The sequence below is a fragment of the Vidua macroura genome, chromosome 3 (assembly GCF_024509145.1).
Source record: "Vidua macroura isolate BioBank_ID:100142 chromosome 3, ASM2450914v1, whole genome shotgun sequence".
NCBI lineage: Eukaryota > Metazoa > Chordata > Aves > Passeriformes > Viduidae > Vidua > Vidua macroura.
In genome coordinates, this window is record NC_071573.1 from 56080286 (window position 1) to 56106993 (window position 26708).

General features: G+C 39.4%; 1 protein-coding gene across 1 annotated transcript in view; it reads left to right on the plus strand.

Annotated features, from left to right (window-relative positions):
• The first annotated feature begins 775 nt into the window (after positions 1-775).
• IPCEF1 (interaction protein for cytohesin exchange factors 1) overlaps positions 776-26708 on the plus strand; it is a 38458-nt gene continuing 12525 nt past the window's right edge. Inside the window, exons 1-7 of the mRNA XM_053974013.1 lie at positions 776-799; positions 6373-6409; positions 7076-7245; positions 14847-14920; positions 16089-16160; positions 19062-19123; positions 21820-21908. Coding sequence (XP_053829988.1) covers positions 776-799; positions 6373-6409; positions 7076-7245; positions 14847-14920; positions 16089-16160; positions 19062-19123; positions 21820-21908 — 528 coding nt within the window. The remainder of the gene's footprint in view (positions 800-6372; positions 6410-7075; positions 7246-14846; positions 14921-16088; positions 16161-19061; positions 19124-21819; positions 21909-26708) is intronic.

Genomic DNA, 26708 nt, shown 5'->3' on the forward strand with positions numbered 1-26708 from the left:
TTCATCATCTACCCATTCTACCAACCAAAGGAAAATCATGGAGGGAGCTGACAAGTGCTTGTGTTAACCAAATGAAATCACCTCATCTGCTACCTAAATGGATACCTACTAACCTGGTGTCTTTGGAAAATCCTGTGTCTGCTGTTGGACCACACAGATTTTGGTCTCCAGAAAGGAAAATTTCAACCCATTTTAAAATGAGTAGTATGGTATGAGGTCTCATCCCATTCAGGAGAACCAAAAGGTTATTTAATTTTTATTCCCAGAAAATGCTGGGAATTACTTACCCAAAGCAGGAACCCAAATCCTATAGATTTCTTTCAAAATGAACAAAAAAATCCACTCTCAACTTTATTTATTTATTCTCTCTCTTGCATTTCCTTCTAAAACCCCAAAAGCCTCCAATCCTACCCATCTCCAAAACCTATCACAACCAAGCAAAAAGCAACCCTCTGGCCACATCCATGAGCTTTGTTCTGTTTTTTTTCATAAAAATAAGCTTGAATACTTTTGAGTTAATGTTACTTACTGCTCATTGATTTCTAAATCAGTAAAATCAGTTCACATAACATAGGATTGTCTTTGGAATTTTTTTTTTTTCTTTAGGGACTTTTTTCTTTAGAGAAGTTGGAGGGTAGAGTTAGCAGGACATAATGTTTGAAAGCATTTTTTTACTCTACTGTCAAGACTTATGTTATATGAAAATGTAATACAGAGCTTAAGTACACAAAATTTTCTCTTTTAACAGCTTTTTCATTGAGATTTGAAACCATTCATGGAAGCTGATGGCAATATTCTTGTAAGTATGATTGAAGCTATGCCAGAGTTATTGATCATCTGAAGAGGTCATATGTTGGGATTATATCCTTGTAGTCACAAAGACCAAGAACAGCATAAAAGAACAACACATGTGAACAGCATCTTTCTTGTGGGTCAGCCCAAGCGGAGAGGTTGCCCCACTTCTGCTGTAAGGATAAAATGAAATCTAGTGCATGTGCCTGATGCTAGGGGTGTCCTCGCTTCCAAATCCTACCCCTCAATGCATGAGACAATTGTAACCTAAGATAGATGAGCTTAGCAAAGGATTTTCTTAGCCACACAGTCTAACACTTGGGAAGCTTAAAAATACAGCTCTGTGGAATATAACTGTTGATCACAGCTGCCTTAGGTGGCTTCTCAGACTCATGCCTTGTGAGTCAAACTTCATGAGACATGAAGCCTGTTTTTTAGTATTAGCCCAATGCCATGTAGACTTTTTTTTTCTCTTTCCCCTGAAACAGGCTTATGTACCTATTTCACCCTATTTTTATTCTTGAGGAGTTTGCAGGCCGCCCCTGACTCAGGACTCCTGGAGTCTTTGATGCAGCTGCCTCTGACTAGGAAGGGTCAAGAGTCCTTTAACTGGTGTTTGGAAGGGATCTGCCCTGATAGCAGCCAACAGAGCCATCAGTTTGGGCAGCTGGGTGTGAAGAAGGAGGGAAATAAGGGGGCCTCCATTGAAACTGTGGGGCTGTAGCAGTCTTAGACGTGGTGGTAACAGGGCAGTTTCCCCAGAAGGTGTAGGAACAGCTGTCCCTCCTAGGGCAGAAGTTTCCACACAGAGTGGCTGCAGCTCTCCAAGTCCCAGACTTCAGGGGGTGTCAGGAACCTCTCCCTGAGGCCAAGGGCGAAGTCTCTTGGCCCTGCAGGCCACCTTGGAGGAGCTGTGCTGGGAAGTGGAGGCGGTTCGGGAGGAATTGTGCAAACTGTGCACCATCAGAGAAAGTGGAAGGGAGAGAGATAGGGTTTTCTCTGAGAGACAGCAGTGTGAAGACCACCAGTCCCCATCTGCAATGGAGAAGCAGACAGTGTCTTTGCCCTCTATCAAAGTAAGAAAAACCTGTGGAGAATTGGAAGGATGGAAGCTGATGACTTCTTATATAAAGAGGAAGCTCCCACCTCATCTAAGAACGGGCTGACTGCCCTCATAATTGAAGAGGAGCCAGATTTACAGTCACTTGACTGTAAACCATGCAGGTCTATGAGGAAGAAAAGGTGAGACCCTACTGTGTGTGACTCTCTGCTGCAAGGGACAAAGCACCCATCCATAGGCCTGACCAACCATCCACAGATGTTTGCTGCCTGGGAGGGGCCAGGATCCAGGATGCTGTGCAGAGACTGCCAAAGCCTGTCCAGGCCTCTGACTTCTATCCCCTGTTGTTATTTCATTTGAGCAGAAATGGTACTGTTAGGGGAACCCAGTATATGGTGGAGGCCGTAGAGCTGGAAAGCAGCTTTGCAGAGAATGGCCTGGGAATCTTGGTGGACATCATGAGCCAACAAAGTGCCCATGCTGCAAAGAAGGTAAATGGTATCTTTGGCTACATCAGACAAAGTATTGCCAGCAAATCAAGGGAGGTCATAATTTATTCAGTGCTGCTGAGGCCACCCCTGGAATGACTTCTCAATGTAAGAAACACATGAAGCAGCCCAATGAAGGGCCAGAAGAATAATTAAGAGACTGTAGCATCTAAGATATGAGGAAAGACTAAGTGAACTGGGACTGTTTAGATTGGAAGACAGGCTCAGGGAGACTCTTACCCATGTGCATAAATACCTGAAGGGAGGATGCAAAGAAGAGGACATGTTTTAATGGCCAACATGGTGGTGGTGCTAAGTTGATGGTTGGACTTGATGATTTTAAAGGTCTATTCCAACCTTAAGGATTCTATAATTCTTTTCAGTGGTGCCAATGACAGGACTAGAAGTGATGCACACAGACTAAAACACAGGAGGTTCCCTCTGAAGATCAGGAAACCTTTTTTACTGGGAGGATAACTGGGCACTGTCACAGGTTGCCCAGAGAGAGTGGGGTGTCTCCATGCTTGATGAAATGCAAAAGCCATCTGGAAACGGTCCTGGAAAACCAGTTGTAGGTGGAGAGTGGACTTAGATGACCTCCTGAAGTCCCTTCAGTCTTAATCATACTGTGATTCTGCAGAAAAAAAAGGACATCTGGACTGACAGAAGCCTCTGCTGAAGTTGTCACTTCTCTCACATGTTTTCACTCATTGCTGGAGCCTGCCTAGCACAGAAGTGGCAATGAACAATGCACAGTTGTACAGGTTCCTTTGCAACTCATTCATGGTGTGTTTGCCAAGTGGAGGAGTGATAGATAGCAAGTTTGAAGTCTGTGTTGTTCTGCAGGATCACTAGCCCATCCTGTTCAGTCCTTAGCAAACCAAAGACTACCGAAATAATTAAAACCTACTCTCTATTGCCAGTCTTGCACAAAATTGTATGTTTTGCAGTTATCCCAGAGCTTTCTTAGAACTATTGCTCTCAGATTTCCCTTGGTAAGAAAAAATAGAAATACATCTGATGTTCTTGGTTTGTTTTTCAGTTGAACATGTGATAATGAAATAAATCACTCCCCATTAGGAAATTGAAAATTATAGAAAAATATCCACCATTGTTAAAAGCAAAATCATGACATTTGGTTTAGTTCCAGTGGCTATGTCTGCTAGTTACAGTACATTCACATCTGAAACTTCTGCTATACCCTTCATTTTGTTGGTAACAACTCTGCCTTCCACAGTTTTCTCTTTGTTCTGCACTGGTAAGAGTCTCTAGAAGAGTGAAACTTAAAAGTATCTCTTAATCAATGTTCACCCAGGTCCACTGATATAAAAGATGATTGACTTTTTAATAAAAGAGTTTTCAGTGAAGGAAACTTTAATTCACTTCTTGAAAAAAGGTTTGCCACTGGAGACTTGCTAATGTATTGTATTCTCATAGAAAATGGAATCCAAACTGTGCTGGTGAGGCATTTAATGAATTTTGTGGTAGATTCATTTAAATATAAGTTTTCTATTGGTTTAAGATGAAAACAGCTTTACTGAAAACTGTTTGTTTATTTCATAAAGTATCTATCTGGCTCCAAACACTGTGCTTTGGAGAAAGAGGTTGTTTTTATTTGTTTATAGATCAACTAAATTTGAGAAGGCAATTTTGTGAATCATGCTGCATTTTATTGCTGCATTTGGGGATGGGAGCTTTCTGTTGTGTGGAGCAGAACACATATTTTTTTATAGGATGAAGCTGGTTTTCTGAAAAGCACTAAAACACAACCACAAGTTGCAGAATTCCAGGCTTAGTGCTAATTTGTTGAAAATTTACCTCAGGTTTCAGGAATACTTGGAAAGATAATGAGAAATGTATCTTAATTTAAAAAAATTAATTCATCAGTTATTTTGTTAGAGATTTACCACTGATTTTATCCAGGCAAACTAAATACCATTCTGGCTGTAGAGAAACTGCTCTTCCTTCCACCATTAATTTCCCAACTCCTCCCACAATATATGAAGAAGAGAGGGTTGGTTTATCACCCCTATCAACTTGCAGCAGGATACCATCATTGCTGCAGAATAATACACATAAATTGGTAAATTATTTTAGCTAGCCCAGGCTCTTACTAGGTGATCAGTTTTTGTCTCAGTCTGATATAAAGTGGGCCCCAATGGATGTCTTACATAACATGGGCATTAGCTGTTTCCTGACACATGAGCAGCAGACCATGCTATTTTTCTTAGAGCATCAACAAAGTTAGTGGAAAGATTGCTTCCTCCTCACTTGTGTAGAGAGAGCCACATCCTGTCTCAGTATCGCTCTTCTTTTTTATGACTTCATATTGGTTAGAGATGAAATGACCCCAATATAGTGCCATGGCAAAGATGTGATGTCGCTTTACTACACAGTTTTTGGGCCAGGAGACCTGATTCACACTTGATTTTCTTAATATAATTTTGGATAGTTCTGAAGGAAAGCAATTAGTTTGTGTGACCCATTGATTCCCTGAGGCCATACATTATTTCCATGTGTCCTAAACAGGGCATAAGTTTCTTTGGAATGAAGACATGAAAAGGATGGGGAAATAGCAGAATCTCTAATAAAGCTGATGTGTTTCCTTATTGCTTTTCTTTGTGTGTTGTCATGGAGAATAGTCTGAGACAGAGAGGCAGTGGTAGAATTAAAAAAATGAAACAATAAGGGAAAAAGGAAAAAAGAATACTCAGTGATTAAGCAGGAGTCTGGAATTATTCATGCCTGGTAAAGCCTCCCACAAGAGCGTTGTTCAGGTCATGTCAAACAGGCACTGGATAAGCACAGGACTGCTAGGCACAGCTCTGTGCTCTGTGGTACACGCTGCAGAGATCCCTGCTTCAGAAAGTTGTCGCTCTTGTAAATACTGGTGACAGTGGGCACTTCTATCATTGTTTACAGATGGTCTAGCTTTACTCACCTTTAATTTGTGAGAAGAGCCATCAAATTTTTCAAGATGGATATGAAATGGGGTTTTGTTTTCCTGGGAAACAGTCTGACAAGACGAAGAGGCTACATTAGGGATGTTCATAGTGTAGCTCTGCAGCGGATCAGGTAGCTAGCGGCTTTGCATAGCAACATTGTGGCCAGCATATTAAATCATATGTCACTTTATGCAGCATTTGTCATCTGGGGGCTTCAAACCCTTCCTAAAAATAGGAAAAAGTGAATGCTTTAGTTCCCACGCTAGAGAAGGAAAGGTTGAGGCAAAAAGAAGTCAAATACTTTGTCTGCAATCACACAACCAACCAGCCTGCCTGGGGAGAATTTACTCCAAAAGCCATACCTTCCATTTTCAATTACCTCCTTTTTTGTTCTGTGGTCTTCTCTTTTAGTTTCATTTTCTATGTGTTTATGCAGGATTAAATACGTAGACTGCAAATGCATAAATAAATTCAATTGTGTTATTTTTGCAGTGACTAAAATTTCCATATATTTTGTGTGATTTCTTTTTCTTTAGAAATATTATTAAACTGTTTAATAGGGAAAAAAATACATGTTCTGCATTAAATAAAAAAAAGGCAAAGGTGAAGATCAATTTTTTTTTTCTTTTTCAGGATTTCTTAGAATGAGCTAAATGGGTATCAGTCATCTGGCATGTATTTTAATCTCCCCATGTTTGTAAATCCTCCTTGTGGAGCCTAATGAAGCATTAAAATGCTAGAGTTTTAACTCCTATTTTTTAACTTCAAAACACAGAATACCATTTGGGCAAACATAGCAAAGTAGAAGCTGTCTGTGGATGTGAAACAGGAAGCAGTAGTAGATAGACATGTGTAATAGGGTTGTGTGTGCTCTTGCTCAACTAGATATACATCAATTTTAATTAACACGTTTTTTGCTTCAGCTGCTAGCATCCCTTCAGCAGTGAGTGGGTTATGTGTTTCCATCCTGCATATACCACCAGCATCACCACCACGTCCTTCTCTAGCTTCCCCCTCCCCTTTCTACACAAATGTTGCAACACAATCTGAAATTTCCTCTTTTCTTTCCTTCCTGCATTTCTTACAGGTTCCTTTGCGTCAGAAGGCAAAAAAGAAAAGTCAAGGTAATGAGAGATTGTTTTTTCTTTTCTCTACTGGATTCCTCTTCTGTTATTTTCTTAGTATGTCTTATTCTTGGGAGGGTGAGGATTTTGTATTGCTACTCATCTGGTGAAAAGCTGTTTTTTAACTCCACTGATTCTTACATTGATTCTGAGAAAAATGACAACGGGCTGTTCCTTTGGACTAAATCCTTGTGGTATGTTAATTGAATCAAAGCTGGAAATCAGTGAGGTAGAATCAGCTGCCTGCACAGACATACATGCTGGTGATTTTCATGTACTTGGCATAATAGTTTTCTCTAGCTGACTTAAAGAGATGTATCCTTTTCAGTGCAGCTGTGTGAGGGAAAATATATGCATGCTTCTCTTAAAAGGATCAAAGGCTGTATTTTTAATTTACAAGAACTCGTGTATGGTTATCTTAGCATTAATTAGTATCTGCATTATCTATAGCTTACTGTTTAATTTCTGAACATCACAAGCCGTTCAAATGAATGTGTGTTACTGTCACAGCCATTATAAAACTGAATGACTTCTAAGTTTATTTTAAGATATGCTTGGATGACTTGCTGAGGTTCCTAAGTAAGGATGGTATCCTTAATTGGCAGCAACATCTTTCCTGGTAATGCAGTTTTAAACAAGCACAACACTGTATTTTTAATGGCACAGGGTTCTTTATAATGAGCCGACGGAGGATATCGTGTAAAGAGCTGGGGCAAGCCGATTGCCAAGGATGGCTCTACAAAAAGAAGGAAAAAGGAGCTTTCATTGGCAACAAATGGAAAAAGTTCTGGTGTGTGCTAAAGGAGTCATCGCTGTATTGGTACAGCAGTCAGCTGGTGAGTACAGCATACAGCCAGCTCCGGGTGCCAGAGAAACAGCATCTGCTGGGACTGAGAGAAAGGAACCTGGAGTCACAATTTAGGTGCACCCTGGAGGAGTACAAGTAACTGGGTTTATTTCTCAGTCCTGACACTTATGTGATCTGGGAAGTGTCTATATGAATTTGAAATTTGCAGAAAACTATGTGTTTTCTAGTTCAGCAGGTACTTGTGAAATGTTAACTTGCTGTCTGTTTTGCCCTGTAAAGGGCTGTCCTTTAAAGGTGGCATTTGAATTTGAGAAATGTTTTCCTGGGTATAGGCAAACACTTGTTGTCAAAACTCAAAACAGGAATGCTTCTTGACTTATTATTTAATTTTCAGAAATGTCTCTCCTATTTCTCTTTCCATCCCCTTCCCCACTGAGATTATTCTGTTTGCTTGGTTTCTTTTTCTGTTTTCTTCTATTTTTTTTCCTACTGAAATTTTTTGTCCTCTTTTTTTTTTTTTTTTTTTCAAATACTAGAGGGCAGCTGCTTTGCTCTGTGCTTGTTTAAATGGGCATTGCCCATTCTAGGAAGATTCAGATACAGTTATTCCCTTGACTTTGCTGTCTGGCACTGCTATCTCTAAAAAGCTCTTATCACATTCAAATGATGGAGTGACAGATCTAAGAATTAGGATGTGAAGAGAATTAGTGTATGCCAGCAAAAACATAGTGAAACTCAGCAGCTTCAGTGTCAAATTGTGGATGGCCATGAGGTTCCTTAAATGTAAAGCAGCTGCTCTGGAAATCAGCATGTCACAGGCGCAGCAAAGGATGAAAGATTAAAGGAACTCTTATTAATTCTTAGAGCATTTAAAAAAATATCAAAGGCAATCTGGATGATTTCCACTTGTTTATTTCCACTGCAGTAATCCCCATCAAAATTTTGGCTAACTTTTCAGGGAAAAAAATGCAATAGTTTAAGCCATTAAAAAAGTCCTCATACCCTAAACAAAGCTTTACTCATGTAGACTATTTCACATTTCTCCCTTCAGCTGTGAATATAGTGTTAGTGTTTCTTTGTGGGGTGTTTGTTTGTGTGTGTGTGAGAGAGATTTTTTTGGTTTGCTTTTTTAAAATCCAAACAAAACTTTGTCTGATACTTCAAGAGGATATTAACTATTTCTTTTTGGGGTAAAGGAAAGTAACTCTGCTAGTCTTGGGCTGTTGTTTTTTATGATGTCTTAGTCTGATATAGGTTCCTTTTAAGACTATGTCAAATACATGCATAATAGAAAGAAAATAAATAGAAATATTGGGGAAAAAAGTTTTGTAAAGGCACTTTTTTCCTTATGCTTACAATAGATCTTGAAAGGCGTGGCAAGGCAGTAATACCAATAAGCAGCATTAATACCTTGCAAAACCTTATTGACTTGTATAAATCTGTGTTTGTAGTTGTACTTCTGGCCAAGCAGATTTAAGAAAGGTGAGCTGGCTGGCTGACATGACTTTTTAGGCACAGAAAATATCAGAAAGGAATAATCCTAAGGAGTAATCAAGATGAGAGGAAATAAAGAAGGCAAGACTAGGAAAAGTTTGCCTCTGGGAAGAGAAGAGTGATGGAGGAGAGGTGCAAATTCCACCACTTCCTTCAGTTGTTCTGGCCTGGTTAAATTCCACTCCTGAGATCCAGAGAAACCATGATCATGCTGGTTCCAGTGCTCCTAGACAGCACTCACCCTTTTAGCCCATGCCTACTTCCTGACTATCACTGACTGCCTCCAAAAGAACAAGGTTGAAAAGTAAGTGTCAGTCTCATTCCAGTTTATTTCATTTCCTCTGAAGAGCTAATGTGGCTTCAAAATATTGTCTTGTGTCAACCCTGAGTTCTCACCTATCACAGCTGTTCTTTAAGCATGCTAGCTGATAGCACCTCTTTGCTTTCAATTACTGCCAATTCTCACACACTATTTTACATTAAAAAGTCAAGGTTTCTTTGGGCAACTTAAAGTGCAGCCTCTGTGTAACTATAGATTCAATCAGTGTTTGCAGAATGTCAATAACTGTGGGGTTTGGAAAGGAAGAGAGGTGCTCTTTGCCAAGGCTTGCTCTCTGAAATTCCTCAGAGGCATGCTCAGAGATGTATGTGTGATCAATTAGACCCAGATATTCTCACTTCTAGATTGATGAAGGAGAAATAGCAGTGACACATTCACTTGCTTGCTTGACAACTCTCTGGCCTGGCATTAGGACTGCCTGCACTTCCACTGTGTTCAGTAAAGTTAACCCTTGGTCCCAAGGGGCTGTACAAGATGACAGTCTAAAGTTCTGTTGAAACAGGAGTCCTGCTTCTCATGTGCCCAAGGCTTCCTTCATGTGACCAGCCGTTTTACAGGGGCTGATGCCAAAGGTGGTGATGAAAGAGTGGGGCTGACATCAAAGGGACTGGGGCACACTGGTTGCCTGTAGCTCTGCTTGACCAGTTTGGTTCTGGTGAGAAATGAGCTTGGTTTGTTTGTGGCTATGTGAAAACCAGACACTGGCAACTGTAGCATAGCAACAGGGTGCTGGACCTTTTTTCTAATGGAGATGGAGAAAATAGAGAGTGGGTGGAATTTGTATGGGAGCATGCATTATCCTGGATTTGGGTAGATAACCTCATCTGAATATCATCTTCTTGGTCAAGTTTGTCTTCATGTGCCTCTGAAGCTCTGGATGTTTCTGTCACTCTGGCTTAATTTTTCTTCAAGGCACTCTCATTCTGGGTCTCTCATGAGAGGCAGATTTGGATACATGAAATAGGACACTTGTGACATTTGCAGCTGATATTTCCTTCAATTTAACATAAAATGTTTTTTGAATGCCACAGCTTAAAAGAGTAAAAATAATACATGGGTCAGCAATAGCAGATCAGATACCCTAAGAGTCAAGCTTCTTCTTCACTGAAAGAAAGCCAGAGATCACATGAAAACATGAATATATTTTCGATGAGCTAGCTGAGGTCAGGGCCCAGTGGTCTCAGCAGTCTTGGGTAGGCTGCCCTGGAACCTCTTCCCACACAGTCTTCTTCTTTCTATAAAATGTGAGACAAGTAAACTTCTCTTTGCAACATGGAAGCACTCCCAGTCTGGGGAGGGGAAGCTGTTTGGATTAGGAGGAAGCACGGAAGGGTTGGTTTTGCAATGAAAATACAGGACATGTCTGAAAATATATCTGGGCAGTCAGACTTTCTGGGTGCATTCAAGAACACCAGACTCCTTGGACAACTCCTCTTCATTAGTGTTCGTTTATTTTTTTTCTTTTTTTTTTTTTAGCACTGCTCTCTGTAAGCAGCTGCCTTGAAGACAAGTGTTTAAGTAGTACAGTTTGTGATCTTGCCTGACCCTTTAGCTGTTTCAATTCTCATACTGAAACCCCAGAGGGAATTAGTACTCCTACATAGGAAGAGGGGTGGTGGGGGAGGATTGTCATGTGTAATCCCAGGTTCCTGGCTCTTTTGTTTGTTTCAACTGTGCTGGATAGTGTTGGCTGGAATGGGACAAAGGACTAAATGCCTCTGTCTGGTGGGTCTTTAGGGTAGCTTGACTGGTTTTCCAAATAGAGTTGAAATATATTTTTGTAGAATGTTTTAATGGTGGTTGTCATGGGGATTCAGCTGAAAATAAATATAAATATAAAATTAAAGAGATGCAGGCTGTGATCTACTGTCACTATTTATCTTTTTACTTTTTTTTTCCCTCATTCACTGCATTTGAATTGGTCCTCATTCCAGCAGCTTTGCTGGAAGCTATATAATTACAGTCTTTTAAAAGAAAAATCTTTTACCTTTGAGTTGTAATAGCTGCTTATGTGGGTGAGAAAAAGTCATTGATGTCAGCTGATTGAGCTGAGAGGCTTGGGGACCTATGGCCCAATATCTTACACAAATTATTCACAGTTCTATAAGATGCCTCATTGGTGTACTTGGCAGAGAGAAAAAAAGACTAAAATACTGAACTGCTCCTCCAACATCCGTAGTGTCTTCTGATGAAGCCATGAGGACTACCCTGATTTGCAGATTGGAGCTCTTCCACAATAGCAAGATATTTCATTTTCTAGCACTATTTTTAAAAATCTTGCTGTGACGTTACACTCACTTTAAATGACTTGCTAGATCTCCTAAAGCCACAACATTTAGATAACATATTGAGGCAAGCTCAAAAGGACATTAGCCTTTTTCATTGGATTCATGCATTGTTTTATAAATAATTTCTTATTTTTGAGTGCAAAGCTTTTCCTGTGAAAAAATGAGTCACTTTCTTTTTTGCCACAAGAACTTGCAGAGACTGTTGTTATTAATGAAATTATTTTTCTACAACTTGGAATAGCAAAAGCACAGATTTATGTTAGGCTAACCTCCATAAAACCCACAAGAGATGACAGCTTATTTTTTTAAACATCCTGATTAAGTAGAAAATAGGTCAAGGTTCTTTGTATCGGAGTTTTTTAGGGCTATTTTACAGCTTCACATCAAAATCTGAAGGAATCTTGAATGAAACGTGAGTTAAATAATAGCCTGCTGAAGTCATGTTAGAAATAACATTTTGGAAGAAGGAAAGCACTTAGGATTTCTATATGCTTTAAATGTTTTAAAATGTCATTTTTATCCCAAGAATGACTGATAGGATGACTTCCACATTTCTGTTTCTAGGATTTATTTGGAATTCTATTTGCTGACTGAAATAGCACCCTTAAGATTTTAGTGACTTCTTTTTCTTTTTTTCCTTTCTTTTTTTCCTGATTAATTATGAAGCTACATACCCATCAAACTCCTCTTTTCTGTTACATAGATGGCATGTTTTAGATGTGTACAAATAGGGTATTTCACTCATACATAAAATGAAACATGAATTTTTCTTTAAATGAACAAATATGAAATCACAGACAGAATTAGTATAAAATTTGAATGTATTGAGAGAGACTGTGTATGTGAGAACATAATCTTTTACCAACTGTATGCCAAGTGCTGCATAAGAAATCAAAGGTTTCTCTATTGTACAATTGTGAAAATTAAAGTATTGAAAGCAAGGCCTAAAGACCTACAGTCATTAGTAATTTAGAGGGCACTCCCTTAATTTAGGTAGAGGAATCTATCTAAGTTACCAATGGATTAAGTCAGTGATGCAAGTCTGAGTTCCATTTCTGCATGGGTGGGAGTGTTCCAGGTGAGTGTCTCCACACTGGCTTACAGGGTGCAGGTAATTCACTAATCCAATACAAAATCCAAACACTCAAATTCTTTAATACATTGACAGTAGAAACAGTGACTTATCTAATGGCATTTCATGGACTTAATCCCTTCAGGAGTGTTTTTGCAGCACTCTAAACTGTTTATAGGGTGCAGTCTAGACCGATGGTCACTACACTGATAGAATTGGCTGAGCTGTAACTGCATTCAAAACTTGGAAGAAAGGCCAAACCTGTCCCAGACCTGAGTCACCCACTCACCGACCTGTGGGCTTACCCACCTCAGGCCACAGATTCATTGCTGCATGGGTACCCGGGTATATTTCTTCACCCAGGGTCTTATGGATAACTTTTTCTTAAACTGGGAGTATGGATTCCTACTACAGAGAAGGAACTGGCATTGTATGCATTTCTCATCCAGCAGTGTGTGCAGTAGTGATTGTTGTACTTCATGGACAGCTTTTTTGAGTTTGGTTCATGGTATTCTCAGATTGGTCTTGGGAACTAAACAGGAATTTGGTGATCCAGATCTAGTAAGTGATTATCTTTTTGGAACTGAAATGCTGGATAATACAATCTCTAGCATTAGCACAGTACAGCCCAAGAACAGTGCTCCTTCATTACTTGCCAGTATTTATTTGCTCATCCGTATATTTTTACTATACTGTGGATTTGAGATGGTAATACTAGGTTTAGTTGTCATTTTATCTCAATGACTTTAAGCTCATGAAATTCTAACCTATGGAACGGAAACAAAAGCTCCTTTAGCTAGTCACTAAACAAGTTTTACAGATACAAATACAATCAGAGAGTGTTAAAAGTCCACAGTAGCAAATAAGCACTTTTTCATATGAATATTACAAAATGAAATTTTTTCAGCCCAGAAAAAATAATTTTTTTCTCCTGTACTGAAAGAAAATAAGAAAAACCCCTGCCACTGATGCTGTGTGTCCGTGTCTTGGAGCAACAAAACTGTCTATTGGTGATGATCTGAAATATAAACTTCTCACATGAATGTTTAATACATGTAAATGACAGGAATGAATGGTTAGGGCATGAGTTATTGTATACCAAAGAACATATATGCAGATGTGAGGGGAAGCCACCCACTGAAGTAACCATCCTGTATTAATATTTCAGTTCTCGGAGATTCGTACTGCTAAGCATTAAAGCTCAAAGGCTTGTCATGATGAACATCTTTTTATAGTCTGATCATATTCGTGCATAATGAGACTTGAGATAATGTCAGTCATCTTCATTTATCCTCTGCCTTTGTAATTGTTGTGTGTATTTTACCTGCTTTAACTCAGTGTACATTTTCAGAATTTTAATGTGTCTACTAGCAATGGCTGGGAGCAGCAAAAATGTAATTCAGGAATGAGCACTCCTTGTTTTGGAAAGTATGTTTTTTCCTGACATTATGTCCTACAGACTTTTGTCTACATTATATATTCATCTCATCTTAGGAGGACTCCTAATCTTATTGCAGATGACCAGGTGTATGTAGATAGATGTAGTAAGGAAGATGTTTTTCTTCAGATGTTTCAGTTTCAGGCAGCACAAACAGGGATTTGAGGCTTGTCACTTCAGTTTTTCAGCTCTGACTCAGAGTCCTGCTGACTGAGAGCAGAGACGTCAATGCTCAGTAAACTCCTTGCATGCAGAAAGGGCTGATGGATATAAACAGGGTACTGTAAATATAAATATGAATGTCTGCCTGGAATATTGCTACCTCTTGTACCATGCCTGCAAATTTCTGGAGGTAGTGATAGCTGGGTGACCAAAGCCCTCTGAGGCAGGTCAGCAGTGTTTAATCACAGAACTCAGCTGTGTGGGATGATCCCCTTGCACCTTGTGGGATGGGAACAGCCTGCATTGCTTCTGCCTTCCTTGTGTACAGGTGACCCTGCAAAATGGTCCATGCTGCAATTACACAGGGGACACCCTCCTCTATTTCTACTTAAAATCACCTTGAGGCACTTCTGAATTGTATTTTTCAGCTATACATGGGTCATTTTATGTGCTGCTGTTATGTGCCTGTGTAAGATACACACATGCTGTATCATGGCACAAACCCACTTTTGAGATTGTAGGTGCCATTCAGACTTGAACAGATGATATAACTCTTGTTCATCCTTACTAGTCAACAAAATCTATGCTTACACTCTGCCACTTGTACCAAGAGGAGTGGTGGCTTTCCAGCACCCTGGATTTGCACAAATATAGCTGGTATAGAAATATTTCATCAGGCATTAATCTGTCCCCATGGTGATAAGCATATATATTCACAGTATAAAAAGCTGTCAAAAACAAGCACTTGCATGTTAAATATTATTCACCATTGGAGTCTACTAGTCTACCAGTTGGTTGATGTGGTGATATTTAATTTTTTTTTCTTTTATGGAAGGCTGAAAAAGCAGAAGGATTTATAAGACTTCCAGACTTCAGTGTGGATCGAGCAATTGAATGCAAAAAAAAGCAGTAAGTTTATCTCTTGTTCCCATTTTTGCATGATTTTTACAACATTGCAAGGAATGAATCTCAGTAGTCTTTGACAGTGAAGCTGTGGGGAGTTCTTTTGTGTTGTATAAATATAGAGATATTAATTGAGCTACTGAAAGAAAACCATATTGCAAAATTATTTTTGAAAAATCTCTGCCAGATGTGCTTTGCTAAAATCACAAAAAAAAACCACCAAAAAAACAAACAAACAAAAAAAACCCACAGATGAGTGTGCCAAATGCTTTCTTTTTTTGTCTCCTTTTTTTCATTTGCTGGTTATGAGTAGACTGTAGTTCTCAGATGCTCCCTCTTAGTTGAGGAGGACAGCAAGTAATGCTGTATCACTCCAAGCGTGGATTATTCTTTAGGCTGCTGTGGTGCAACTGAGCTTGGGCTGTACTTGAAGCCTTTGGTTGTGCAGGGAATAAATACTTTCTTTAGCAGGGTGGACATTTAAAAATATTATCTCCAAACACCATATGCAGAACTGATTTCCAGCTGCTTCTGGAAGCTTCTTCAAAGGTTTGGAGAGGTGTTGCTGTTCAAAATTATAAAGTGCAGCATGGTTTTAATTGTGTCCCTCAAGAGAAAGCCTTCATTCTTCTGATGGAGAAGTCAGAAGAGTCAGTCACTCTTCACCCACTGTTCACCCACTGTGTGCTGCTTGTGATTTTACTGTGTCACATATCCCTTCCTTCGGCCATCAGTTTTCCATGCTTTGGGGTCTTAGCCTTATTGACCACAGCACACGGAAGCTGTTCCATGTTTTGGCTCACTACTGGTGCTTTCTTCCAACATTTTTCAAGTTTGCATTACTTCTCAGAGCTGGAGGAAGCAAAATTGCACATAGTATTTGAGGTATGAGAAGGCAACAGAATTATGTAATGAAATAATGGAAGACTTTGTTTTATTCTTTATTCCTTCCTTTTTAGTTCCCGTAGTTTATACTTTCTGAATAGTGTGTGGCCTAGGAAATGAGCTAAAAATAGACTAGCGTTTTAAAGAAAGAGCTGTATTGATGGACAAGCTAATCTGGATTAATACAGTGGAGTGAATAAATATTTTAAATAATTCATTCAGCTATTATTTTTTCATTCTTATGGAAACTATTTTTCTTCATATCTCTTATCTTTTTCTTTTCCCAAAGTGCTATTAAGATCAGCCACCCACAGATCAAGACATTTTATTTTGCGGCAGAAAATGTTCTGGAAATGAACACGTAAGTAGGAGTGACTGGTCATGTTTCATCCTGTCTCATGCCCGAGAATACCCTTTGAAAGTTCATTCTTTCACTGTCAAGCAGTCGTTGACAAAGTTATTTGGGGAATTACTGAGTCTAATTTTTCTGGTCACTAAATGGAAGAAAACTATTGCTCTTTGTTCACTAATTCTGATTGAAATCAGAATTGCATAATTAGCCCAGTTTTGATACTAATCTTCCCAATAGTTATATAAATTTATATAAATCCCTTTCTGTTAGAGCAGTGCTAAGATTCGATAGCAAGTACAGCACTTGGGAAGAAGTGAGGGGAGAAAGGAAAGAGAGGGAAAAGTCTCAGAAGTGATCTAGGACTAGAACACAACAATTTCGGAGTATCATAGCAGCTAACAAGGAGGGTTAGAGGGATGGAAAGGTCTGTTTCCTTAATGTAAATTAGCGTTAACTTAAGCATCAAACTATGCTGTTGTTGGATGATCATCATGGCAGGTCAGAAATTTTCTTTCCACAAATGTCTAGAAGATTAACAACCAAATAGTTGTCAAGTAATAATGGATATGAAAACTGCTATTTTAGAAACCACTAAGCTATCGAAAGATATTCTTTTCTACTGATACAAATTTGGCTGATTTAGATATATTTAGATATATCTCATACCTTTGCCCTTTTTACTTCAGATTGCAGTCATTAAATGGCCAAATACTGGATAAAAAGCAGTACAATTTAAATGGGAAGCGAGCTCCTACAATAGTCAGGTCAGGATTTTAATCATGGCTCTACTGGTGATCTTTGTGTGATTTTTCACAGGGCAATGACTATTCATTCCCTCTATAAACAGGCGACCTCATACATATTTACCACAATAGAAAAAGAGAGAGGTTGAGAGAATGTGTGTGATCTATAGATATAGAAATGTACAATATTACAGTAGTGTATGTACATAGATAGGTATTCATTAATCTGTACTCTACTGATGCCTACAAGTAAATATAGATGAAAAGAATCTGTTGCTCTGTGCAAGCTGGAGCATCATGGAGCATTCTCGTAACCATCCATTTCGGTGTTCCTGCATTTCCCACCAGAGCTCCTGAATGGAGTGACAAGATCCTGAGGCAGATAGGATGAGGATGACTGAGAATGAGGGATCACTGGGTAGGAGAATTTCAGCAGAGAGGGTAACCCTGGTTAAGAGAGAAGAGATGGAAGGACATATGGAGAAGGAAAATTAGAGCTAATGGAGGACATTAGTAAGTGCTAACAGCCAGTTTGGAGCCCAGCTGGAAATTCTCATGTGAAAAATGTTTAGTCTCCTGTGAGTCAGTGATTGAAATCTATGCAGGTGTCTTAGCTCTTATGCCCCTGGAATGATTTTGTTCAAACTCCACTTGATTAAATTTCATTTTGGCTTAAAGCTAGGTAGTCTAGTGTTAGAACAGCCTGCACTATGCTGTACTAACCCCTCACTGTTGCAACTGATGATGTTTTCCTTGGCAAAGTACAAAATACATGCATTTAATACATAAAGTACACGCATACTCACGCATATGTTGAAACAGACTAAAAGACATCTGTTCTCTTGGCTCCAGTCCTGCAAATACACATGTGAATGGTTCCACTGAACTCACTGGAGCATTTGTGTGTGTCGAGTTCCTGGTGTGCATAAATGCTTGATGAATCATGACCTTTTGTAACTCTTCATGCATATATCGATATATATGCATATACCTCTACATATATCTCTATTAAATCAACAGTGGATTTATTAACACAGTCATTTCTTTCACTAATTTATCATGTATTTGCTATTGTCATGTACACATGAAAAGTAAAGCCATGCTGACTAGCTGCATGCATTTAGCTGGCCAGTTGTATATAGTTATTAGTGACTTGTCTGCCCGTGTCATTAATGAAGTCCTAGAAATTTTTAGTAAATATTTTCATTGTTAAGGTGGATTTTCATTTAAAAAATCATTCTGTTAGGATTAGCTGTCAGAAAAGAGTCAATGGACCACTCTTATAGAAATGAAACTTTGTTTTTCTGATTTGTTTGTGGCTCTATTGCTTATACTGCAGTCTAAAAGTGCAGTTAGTTTGATAATGATCTTACTAGCAAATTCCCTGTTGCTTTAGTAGAACCAAATTCAAACAGAATTTTTTTTTCCAGTAATGAATTCCTGCGCTTCCTACTTTCTCTATATATGCCTTGAGTTTTAATCTTAAAAGCTTGAGCCTTTTCAGTTGTTAGTTGCTTAAAATGTGGATAGATCTGAATGACCTACAGGCAAACATAATATACCAAAAGTATAACTAGGGAATGTTTCTAGCACCAGAAAAATGCAGCCACCTAGGAAGATAAGTGAGAAACACCCTGGTTATAGCATAAACCAACACAGGAAGTGAGACTTACTAAAACAAAAAGTACATAGCAAGTTGAAAAATGTGATATGTTCTGATCAAAAAGTTTGGTTTCAAGTGGTGCAGACTGTGCTGCAACAGTTTTGCCCAGGGCAGATGATATCACCTTCTGAGGCTCCCATGCCTTTGTCTTCATCTCAGGTGAAAGATGGCACCTCAACAGCTGGACTAATTCACTGACATGGTGTTACAGCACAAAGACTTTCTTTATCTTACACAAATGCAGCTCCTGGGTCATCAGTAGTACCTTTCTTTCAGTATCAAGGAAAGATGTCCCAGGCAACTAATCCTATTCACTACAGGGAATATTAATATAGAGGTAACTGGTGCCTTTCTAGAAGATGATCTAAGAAATAGAAACTTTGACATTTGGTCTTCAGGCTAATGAAAACAGATGTGATGTAGAACACAACTGAAAGCATCAAAACTCAATCTCAAGAGCATATGAGTGTCCCTGACTCTGTGTTCCCTCTATTTCAAACACAGGTGGCTAAGTAAGCTGGGAATGGCTGTAGACCCTCAGGCACCAAACAGGAAGAATGAGGAAGGTATGCTCCTAACTGGCTTCATTATGGTTCTTCACAGTTTTTGCTTGGCCAAATTTTTGTCAGCTATTTTCTTTCTTTCAAACTGTCATCTTGGGTCTGCCTACTGCCTGAGCTCAGAGAAACCACAGAAAAAGAAAAAAATTATGAGAAACAGTGTGAGAGACACTAGGTGATCTTTTGAGAGGTGTGTAACTACTTTCTGGCAGTTTGCTGGCTTGCTAAGCCTACCAAGTGTGGAGAGGAACAGCTGTGCTGCTCTGGGTTTTGAGCTGGTGAGTTATATTACAGGAGTGCTGCAGCATGGCAGCTTGCAGGCCCAGGATACCTTGTGCTCTGCAGACCCATCCCTACTGTGTCCTCCAGTCCTGGGGTTTCAACAACTGCAGTGCTGGGGGATGAGGGGGTGGTACTGCTATTCTGGAGCCTACAATTTGTTTCAGAGCCAAGCCCGAGTTCATTATGGAATGAAAAACTTTAAAAGTCCTAAACAATTAATTTATTGTCTTAATTTTTACACTCACCTAATATAACTCTTTGGTGGGAGTATACCAGCACTCAAATCACAAATCTGGGCAGAGGGGCTGGTTTAGAATGAGAAGTGCTCTGAGTAATATTATGTTACCAAAGCAGGAATGGACTCTGAGGAATATGTGTCATCATCTGGGCTTTTAAGTCTCCGTTTTTAGAGTATTGGTACCCAGTGCCCTTTTTGGAATTGCTGAGCTTGTGAAGGAGCTGTCATTATGAAGAAGAAACTGGTATTTTCAGTAGTATGAACATTTAGGTGATGCAGCCTGTTTTGCCTAAGCAATGAAGTGTTCTTCTCTGTATCCTTTCTGCTTTATCACAAAATTCAAGATTGTCCTTTATGTCCAGGCTCGAGACATGTCATTACATTATTGATTAATTTAATCTGGCTCCATTTATGCTCTACCATTAAAAGCAGCTTTGGGGTTGGTAAACACTGATGCTACTGATTCCTGGAGAATTCAGCAAGTCTCATCAGTTTCTTTGTTTTCAGTTCACATTTGTTTCTTGTCAGGAAACTTGTAAACTTCCACACCATCTAATTCTTCCTGCCTGTATCCTGTTTGAAGCCAGCTTTATCAAAACACATTAGGATAAAGGGCTATATTGACTATTAGGTTGTGTAGCAAGAACTGCAAGATACTTGTACTCAGGGAGGAAGTGTGCAAATATATTATCCATCTTTTCATGAAGGGAAAGGTTCAACGGAAAATGGGAATGGCCAAAATTTTTTTACATTAAACCAATTTTTTTAAACTCAAAAAAATGTGATACTGGTTGTATTGGTTGAATCAAGAATTATGAAGCTGGACAGAGGCTCTTGGTCAGCACAGGCTTCTGAGTGCCAGTGGCCAGCAAAGGGTAGCACTGGAATCCATGGACACCACAGGGGCAGCCTCTGTTCTGTGATCCTTGGCCCCCAAGTTGTCCTCATCAAGGTCTGAGCTTGTCTTTGCAAACTCTCGTGTCCCCAGCTCAGTGGGGTGGGGGTGAGTGCTGTCACCCTGCGCAGGTGGTGCAGGGCGGGATGCAAGCACTTGCTCCTATAAAGTTTGCATTTGTGTTGGGACATTTAGCAAAAGTGATCTTTGTGGCCTTTCAGTGCACAAAGAGGACCTGTAAGAAAGATGGGGGCAAACATTTTAGCAGGGCATACTGAACAAGGGGTAATGGTTTTACACTAAGAAAGGGCTGGTTTAGACTAGATATAAAGATGTAATTTGTTACAGTAAGGTTAGTGAAACACTGAAACAGGTGGCCCAGAGATGTGGCAGAAGTTCCATCCCTGGAAACATTCAAGATCAGGCTGGACAAGGCTCCAAGCAGCTTGGTCTTGTTGAAGGTGTCCCTGCTCATTGCAGAGAAGTTGGACTATATGACCTTTTAAGGTCCCTCCCAAACCAAACTATTCTATGATCTTGTCCAGTGTTTACTATTGCCAGGTCCTGGGCATAAGAACCAGCAACATTCTGCCTCCCTTTTTCTGTGTATAATTTTATCAGTGATTATCACTTCATTTAATCCACCTTTAAAGAAATTTGTAGAAAATGTTTTCACCTGCTGTATAGATAGTTGAAAGAAATAATAGAATGACTGCCTCTGCTACACGTCAGTGAGTTAAAACTCCTGTGAGATTGATTTTGTTACAAAAAAAAAACCACCAAAAAAAAAGCAAAAAACCAAAAAAAACCAAAAAAAAACCAAACAAAAAAAACCAAACCAAACCAAAACAAAACAAAAAAAAAAAAAAACAAACAAAAAAAAAATCCAACAAAAAAGATACAAGTAGGGTAGTCCTAGAATACTGTGTTTCTGTATGGTGTGTCTATATGAGATACCATGTGTGACAAAAGACTCTCACAAAGCTGCTCTATAGTTTTCAAACCCTGATATGAACAATCAGTTTATTCCAAAATTGCAGCCAAAGCCCCTGTGTGCTGTTGCTAGCTCCAGGAAAACTTAGTGGTCACAGGGATTAAGGGATTGCCTCTGCTACTTGCAACAGCTCTCCAGCATTGCCGCAAGTGGATTAGGAGACACTGACTTGGTAAAGTGTAGTCTTAAATCCAGAACATCCTACTTGGTGATCTTTGGTTGTCACAGTACTGCAAAGAATAATGCACTGGTCTAACTCTTTATTTTTTGCTCATTTTCCATGTTTACCTCAGAATGCTACAGTGAAAGTGAACATGACGATCCAGAAATAACAGACACGCCACCTCCACCCTACGCAGTCCAGACCCCACCTCCTCCTTCGGTAAGTGTTCCAGTTATTATCTTTTTTCTTCTTGCAAACAGGTTGAAACAAAACCCTCCTGAGGTGGTGGACCTCTAGGAATAACCTAAAACATTGTCTGGAAATGTCCACGCTGTGTTCCTGTGAAACCTTCATGCACAGACTGCCCGCCCCGTGGCAGAGCACACAGCTGGCACATCCTGCACCACAGGGAGCTTTGCACTGTAAAAGATCAGCTCCTTCCTATTTATCTTGCTGGAGAAAGGAAGGTGTCATTCTACCTCATATACAAACTGTGTCTTTTCTTTACAAGATTTTTAACACACTGCTATAAGCTGGTTTTTTTCATACTGTTCTGTCTTTTTTTTTTTAAATCCATCCTGAAACCTCTCTCTTTTTGTGACCTTGGTGGCATATCAAACAGCTTCATATTTATTTATTTGAGTGGGCTGTTTTTAAGACTGCTGAATTTAAAGCTGCTTTTGTGGCAGTGAAGTGAGGGGAAAGAGGCCACTTCACACAGAGATAAGAATCTGTTTTATTTCTTCTACCTCTGAAAAATAGACTATGAAAAAAGATAATAGGCATTCTTCCAAAATCTATGTAGCATATTGTCCCAGAATATTCCTTCCTGTCTCACTTCATTTCATAAATTAAAATAAGCACTATGAACCCTCATGAGTCTAATCAAATTGGTTTGCCTAATTATTATCTACTTCTTGCCCTATTAATTTTCTTTCTATATCATTGTTTTTTCCCAGTGATTTCATTACACTTACATGTGATTTAAATGGATTTCTAAAAAAATCTTTTAATTTTTAAAATTTTTTCCCATTTTTTTTTTTAAGTAAAGAGAGAAAGTTGTTAATGTGCTATGACAGGTAGCTTCACTAGTAGGTTTGGGGTAGGTTTTTTTCCTCTCTTTGCAGCCTTTAAAAGAAAAGTTTTATTTGTAGTAGAAGTCAGGAAGTCCTGTTGCAAGTAGCAGAGGCAATCCCTTAATCTCTGTAACCAGTAAGTTTTCCTGGAGCTAGTAACAGTCACTGGGGGTTTGGCTGCAATTTTGGGGTAAACTGATTGTTCATATCATGGTTTGGAACAATAGAGCAGCTTTGTGAGAGTCTTTTGTCACCACATTTTAATTTTTTTTTTATTTTTCCCATTAAAATGGAAAGCCAAAATTACTTAATTCTGTGTTTAGAAATGAGTGATCTGGTTTGGGTTGGTAATAAGGAATCCTGGTTCAAACCTTTCCCTTAACTACCTGAAAGTTAACACTAAGAGGTGTGCAGTAATATACTTAGTACTAAATATTCTCATGGCATTTCATGGAAGGGAAGTGTCGGCTGCCTCACTGTTGTGGTACAAGTTCCTCTGTGGCACGCTGAAATGACACCCAGTAGCTGGGTGGGCACAGGAGCAGCAAAGCAGGAGCAAATCTGAAATATACAGATGACCTAGAGAAGCTTGCGCAATCACAGGCATTAATAAAAGGAGATGTCATGGACAGGGTTGCCTGTCTGGCAATCTGTAATTAGCTCACATAAAGCTGGGAGCACATGCCACAATGTCACCCACTCACCCCCCTCATTTTCTGTCAGATAAGTCAGTCTTCACTTCCTCTCCCAAATGTGTGATGTTTATCACTAGAACAATCCACCCGGCACGCGGGGGTGTGAGGCATTCACTGCTGTAGAATGTGATTCCTTGTTGCCTGTATTAAGTGGATGTTAAATGTGACTGAGTGGCTATAAATATCAGAGGAGAGAAGAACTTTGGCAATATGTCTCCTGCAGTTATTCAGGGCCGTGAATCAGTTAATGAAGCGTCTTGAATTTTATACCTCAGTGGCTTGACTTTAGGAGATGTAGATGTGTTTTCCGTCTGCTCACTTCTGAGTGAATGCCTGCGTTTTTCCAGATGATGGGTTTTAAACAGGTGCTGGTTTTAGTTTTCTGTTTTTCTGGTTTCCTGCTGCCTGTTGGTCTGTTGCTGCAGAGGCCATCTCCGGTTGTCTCCTTCCCATCTGCTCCTCTTGAGTGCTGGCCTCCACATTTTGGCAGGGAACATGTGGGACACAGGCAGTGGTGCAGATGCTGAGGGATACTGCTTTCTCAAGCTTTCGCTTAAAGGGTATCTTCCCTTCAGCCTTTGCCTTTGTCAGCTGATTTTCTGATTCTTCCTATCCCTTAAAATCCCTTCCCTTGTGGACCAAGGTTAGTGTGTCCTGAGCAGAAGTGTCATCCTTTCACCCCAGAATTGGCCACTGCAACTGGCCACTCCATTTGCTGCGGATCTGCCCCATGCTCAGCTTGCTTACATAGTGAGTAGGAGCAGCTCTGTTCGACTGCAAGTCAGAGTCTGCTTTTAAATACCATATTTAATACGCCTTTCATTTCTGGACAACTGCTGAAACAAGAAAAACACTGGAAGGATTGGGAAAGTGCAGCTTCTACTAAAACCTCAGTTCTCGGTTTGCAGCCTGTGGTTGTCTCAGGAAGGCTGGTTAAACACAGCTCTCTGCCTGTTTATTTGTTGCAGAGTTCTTGAACCAAGCTGTCAAGTCTCAAAAATGTGGTGGATTTGGGTTCTTATTCTGTGGGTGCAGCACTTGGCCTACTTCAATTTTCTCAGATTGCTACTGAAAGTGACACTTATCCTGTCAACTCAGCTCAGTGTCAAGAATGCCACAGGCATTGACTGGAGTTCATTTCTTTTTATTATTTTAAGCAGAAAGGCCTTCAAACTTCTTGACATCAACTCAAAACTAAAAGCTATTATTCTGGTAATAGAAACCCAGATGTAGGCTCTGTTACATTTTAGAGCAGCAAACACTTTGCTGTACTTCTAGCGCCAAGTTTGTACTTGCTGTTCTATTCTCTGCTGACTGAAACCATTTTGCAGAAGAAAAAAGTAGTGATCATGAGGTTCCATGTGTATGGATGGGTTTAGGTACTGTGGAGCAAAAAGTAAGTGAGGAACAAGTAAATTGTAACATCTGTAGGGCAAAAGTTAAACTGACCACCTGCATTAATTTGCCCACATGTGAATGCATACACAGTTAAAAAATCAGCAGATACATTAAGACAATAGATTGCAGCAGTGGCCAAAAAAGCAATTGAGGAGTTTCATGTTCATAATTTTTCTCTAAAAAATACCTAGAGACTCATTAATCTCCAGTGAAATCCTTATGATCTGCTTTTTAAAACTTCCCCAAATGGAAATTTATTATCATATGGATGGTTGCAAAACCTCCAGAGGAGTCAAATAAGATAGGTAAACATTTGTCATGCCAAATTAAAAACAAAACAAAACACATATGCAGACAAAAAGAAACACCTTCTGGCAGTCATATTTATTCTCACTCATATTTTTTAATTAACACACAATGAAAATGAAAATAAAAACATATTCCCCTCAGTGAGACATAGCCTTCATTTCAGTAACATTTTTTTTTTTTATATAGACAAATGCCAGAAAAATAGAGGTGAGATCTTACATCTTCCTTTTCCAGCTTTGAACAACTGAAATTAGACCATCTACAATATGTGGGCAAGAGCTCCTACTGTTCAGTTGTTCTGCTTGACTTTATAAACACTTCAACGATTTATCTTTGTGATAGGAACTCTTAGATGAAATGCTTCATATCACCTGTGTTCCCAAGAGCATTTTTAGCATTCCTAGTTTACTACAGCATCTCCTTGTTCTTTGCTTGAGGATTACACATGTGAAGGTTTCTATTTTAGAAACAAAAATACACCTGAAACACAGTGCTGTACTTTTCATAGGTGAATATAAATGTCTGGGTCCTGCAATGTTTGGCAAAGTTTTGTAAGAATCATGAAAAGACCAGAAAAAATCCCTTATGAGGAATGGCTGAGAGAGCTGGGTTTGTTCAGTCTCAAGAAGGGGTGGCTCAGGGGAGATCTCATTCCCCTCTACCATCCCCTGAAAGGAGGTTGTAGCCAGGTGGGGGCCGTGTCTACAGTGACAGGACTGGAGGAAATGGCCTTAAAGTGGGACAGGGCAGATTCAGATTAGATATAAGACAGTTTTTTTCACCATTAGGGTGGTCAGGGAATGGAATAGGTGAGTACCCAGTGAGGTGGTGATGTCACCATCCCTGGAAGTGCTCAAGAGGGATCAGAATCCAGTGCTGGATGATATAGTTTAGGGGTTGCAGTGGAAGTGCTGGGTGCTTGGCTGGAATGGATGAACTTGAGAGTCTCTTCCAACCTTGACAATTCTATGATACTATGAATGGCTTTGAAAATTTACAAAAGTGAAGAAGCTACTATAAACAAATAGTGCCCACAGTCTGATAGAAGTGTTCTTCACCCTCTGAACTGACTACTTGTTACATGATGCAGCTGTATTAGAAGCACAGGAAGGCTTTGCTGGTTTTAATATAAGAAGGAAGTAGTATACATTACAGTATACAACTCTAAATTGAGAAGTTTAAAAATCATAATAAAAATTGTTACTCTTGGTTTGGTTTATTTGAATAAAACTTATTTCTGGTTTACTTTATAAATAGTATTCCAGGCTAGCCCCTTTACTGTGTTTTCAGCTTTTCCAGGTTTCCCTAGCAACACCTTCTCAGTAAGTTTCAATATTTTCAGTCTAGTTATCATCTGCTTTAATCCTTACTCAGATCTATTCTACATAAATATTAAGGACAGAAACTTGCCAGAGTTGTGGTCCATTAAGTCTGGTATTCTGATGCTGGCATTGGCCAGTAGGAGATGATATGCAGAAGGAATAAATTTCTGCAGTAGCAAATCTGGCTTTCGTATCATGATGATCTCATCACAATTTCTT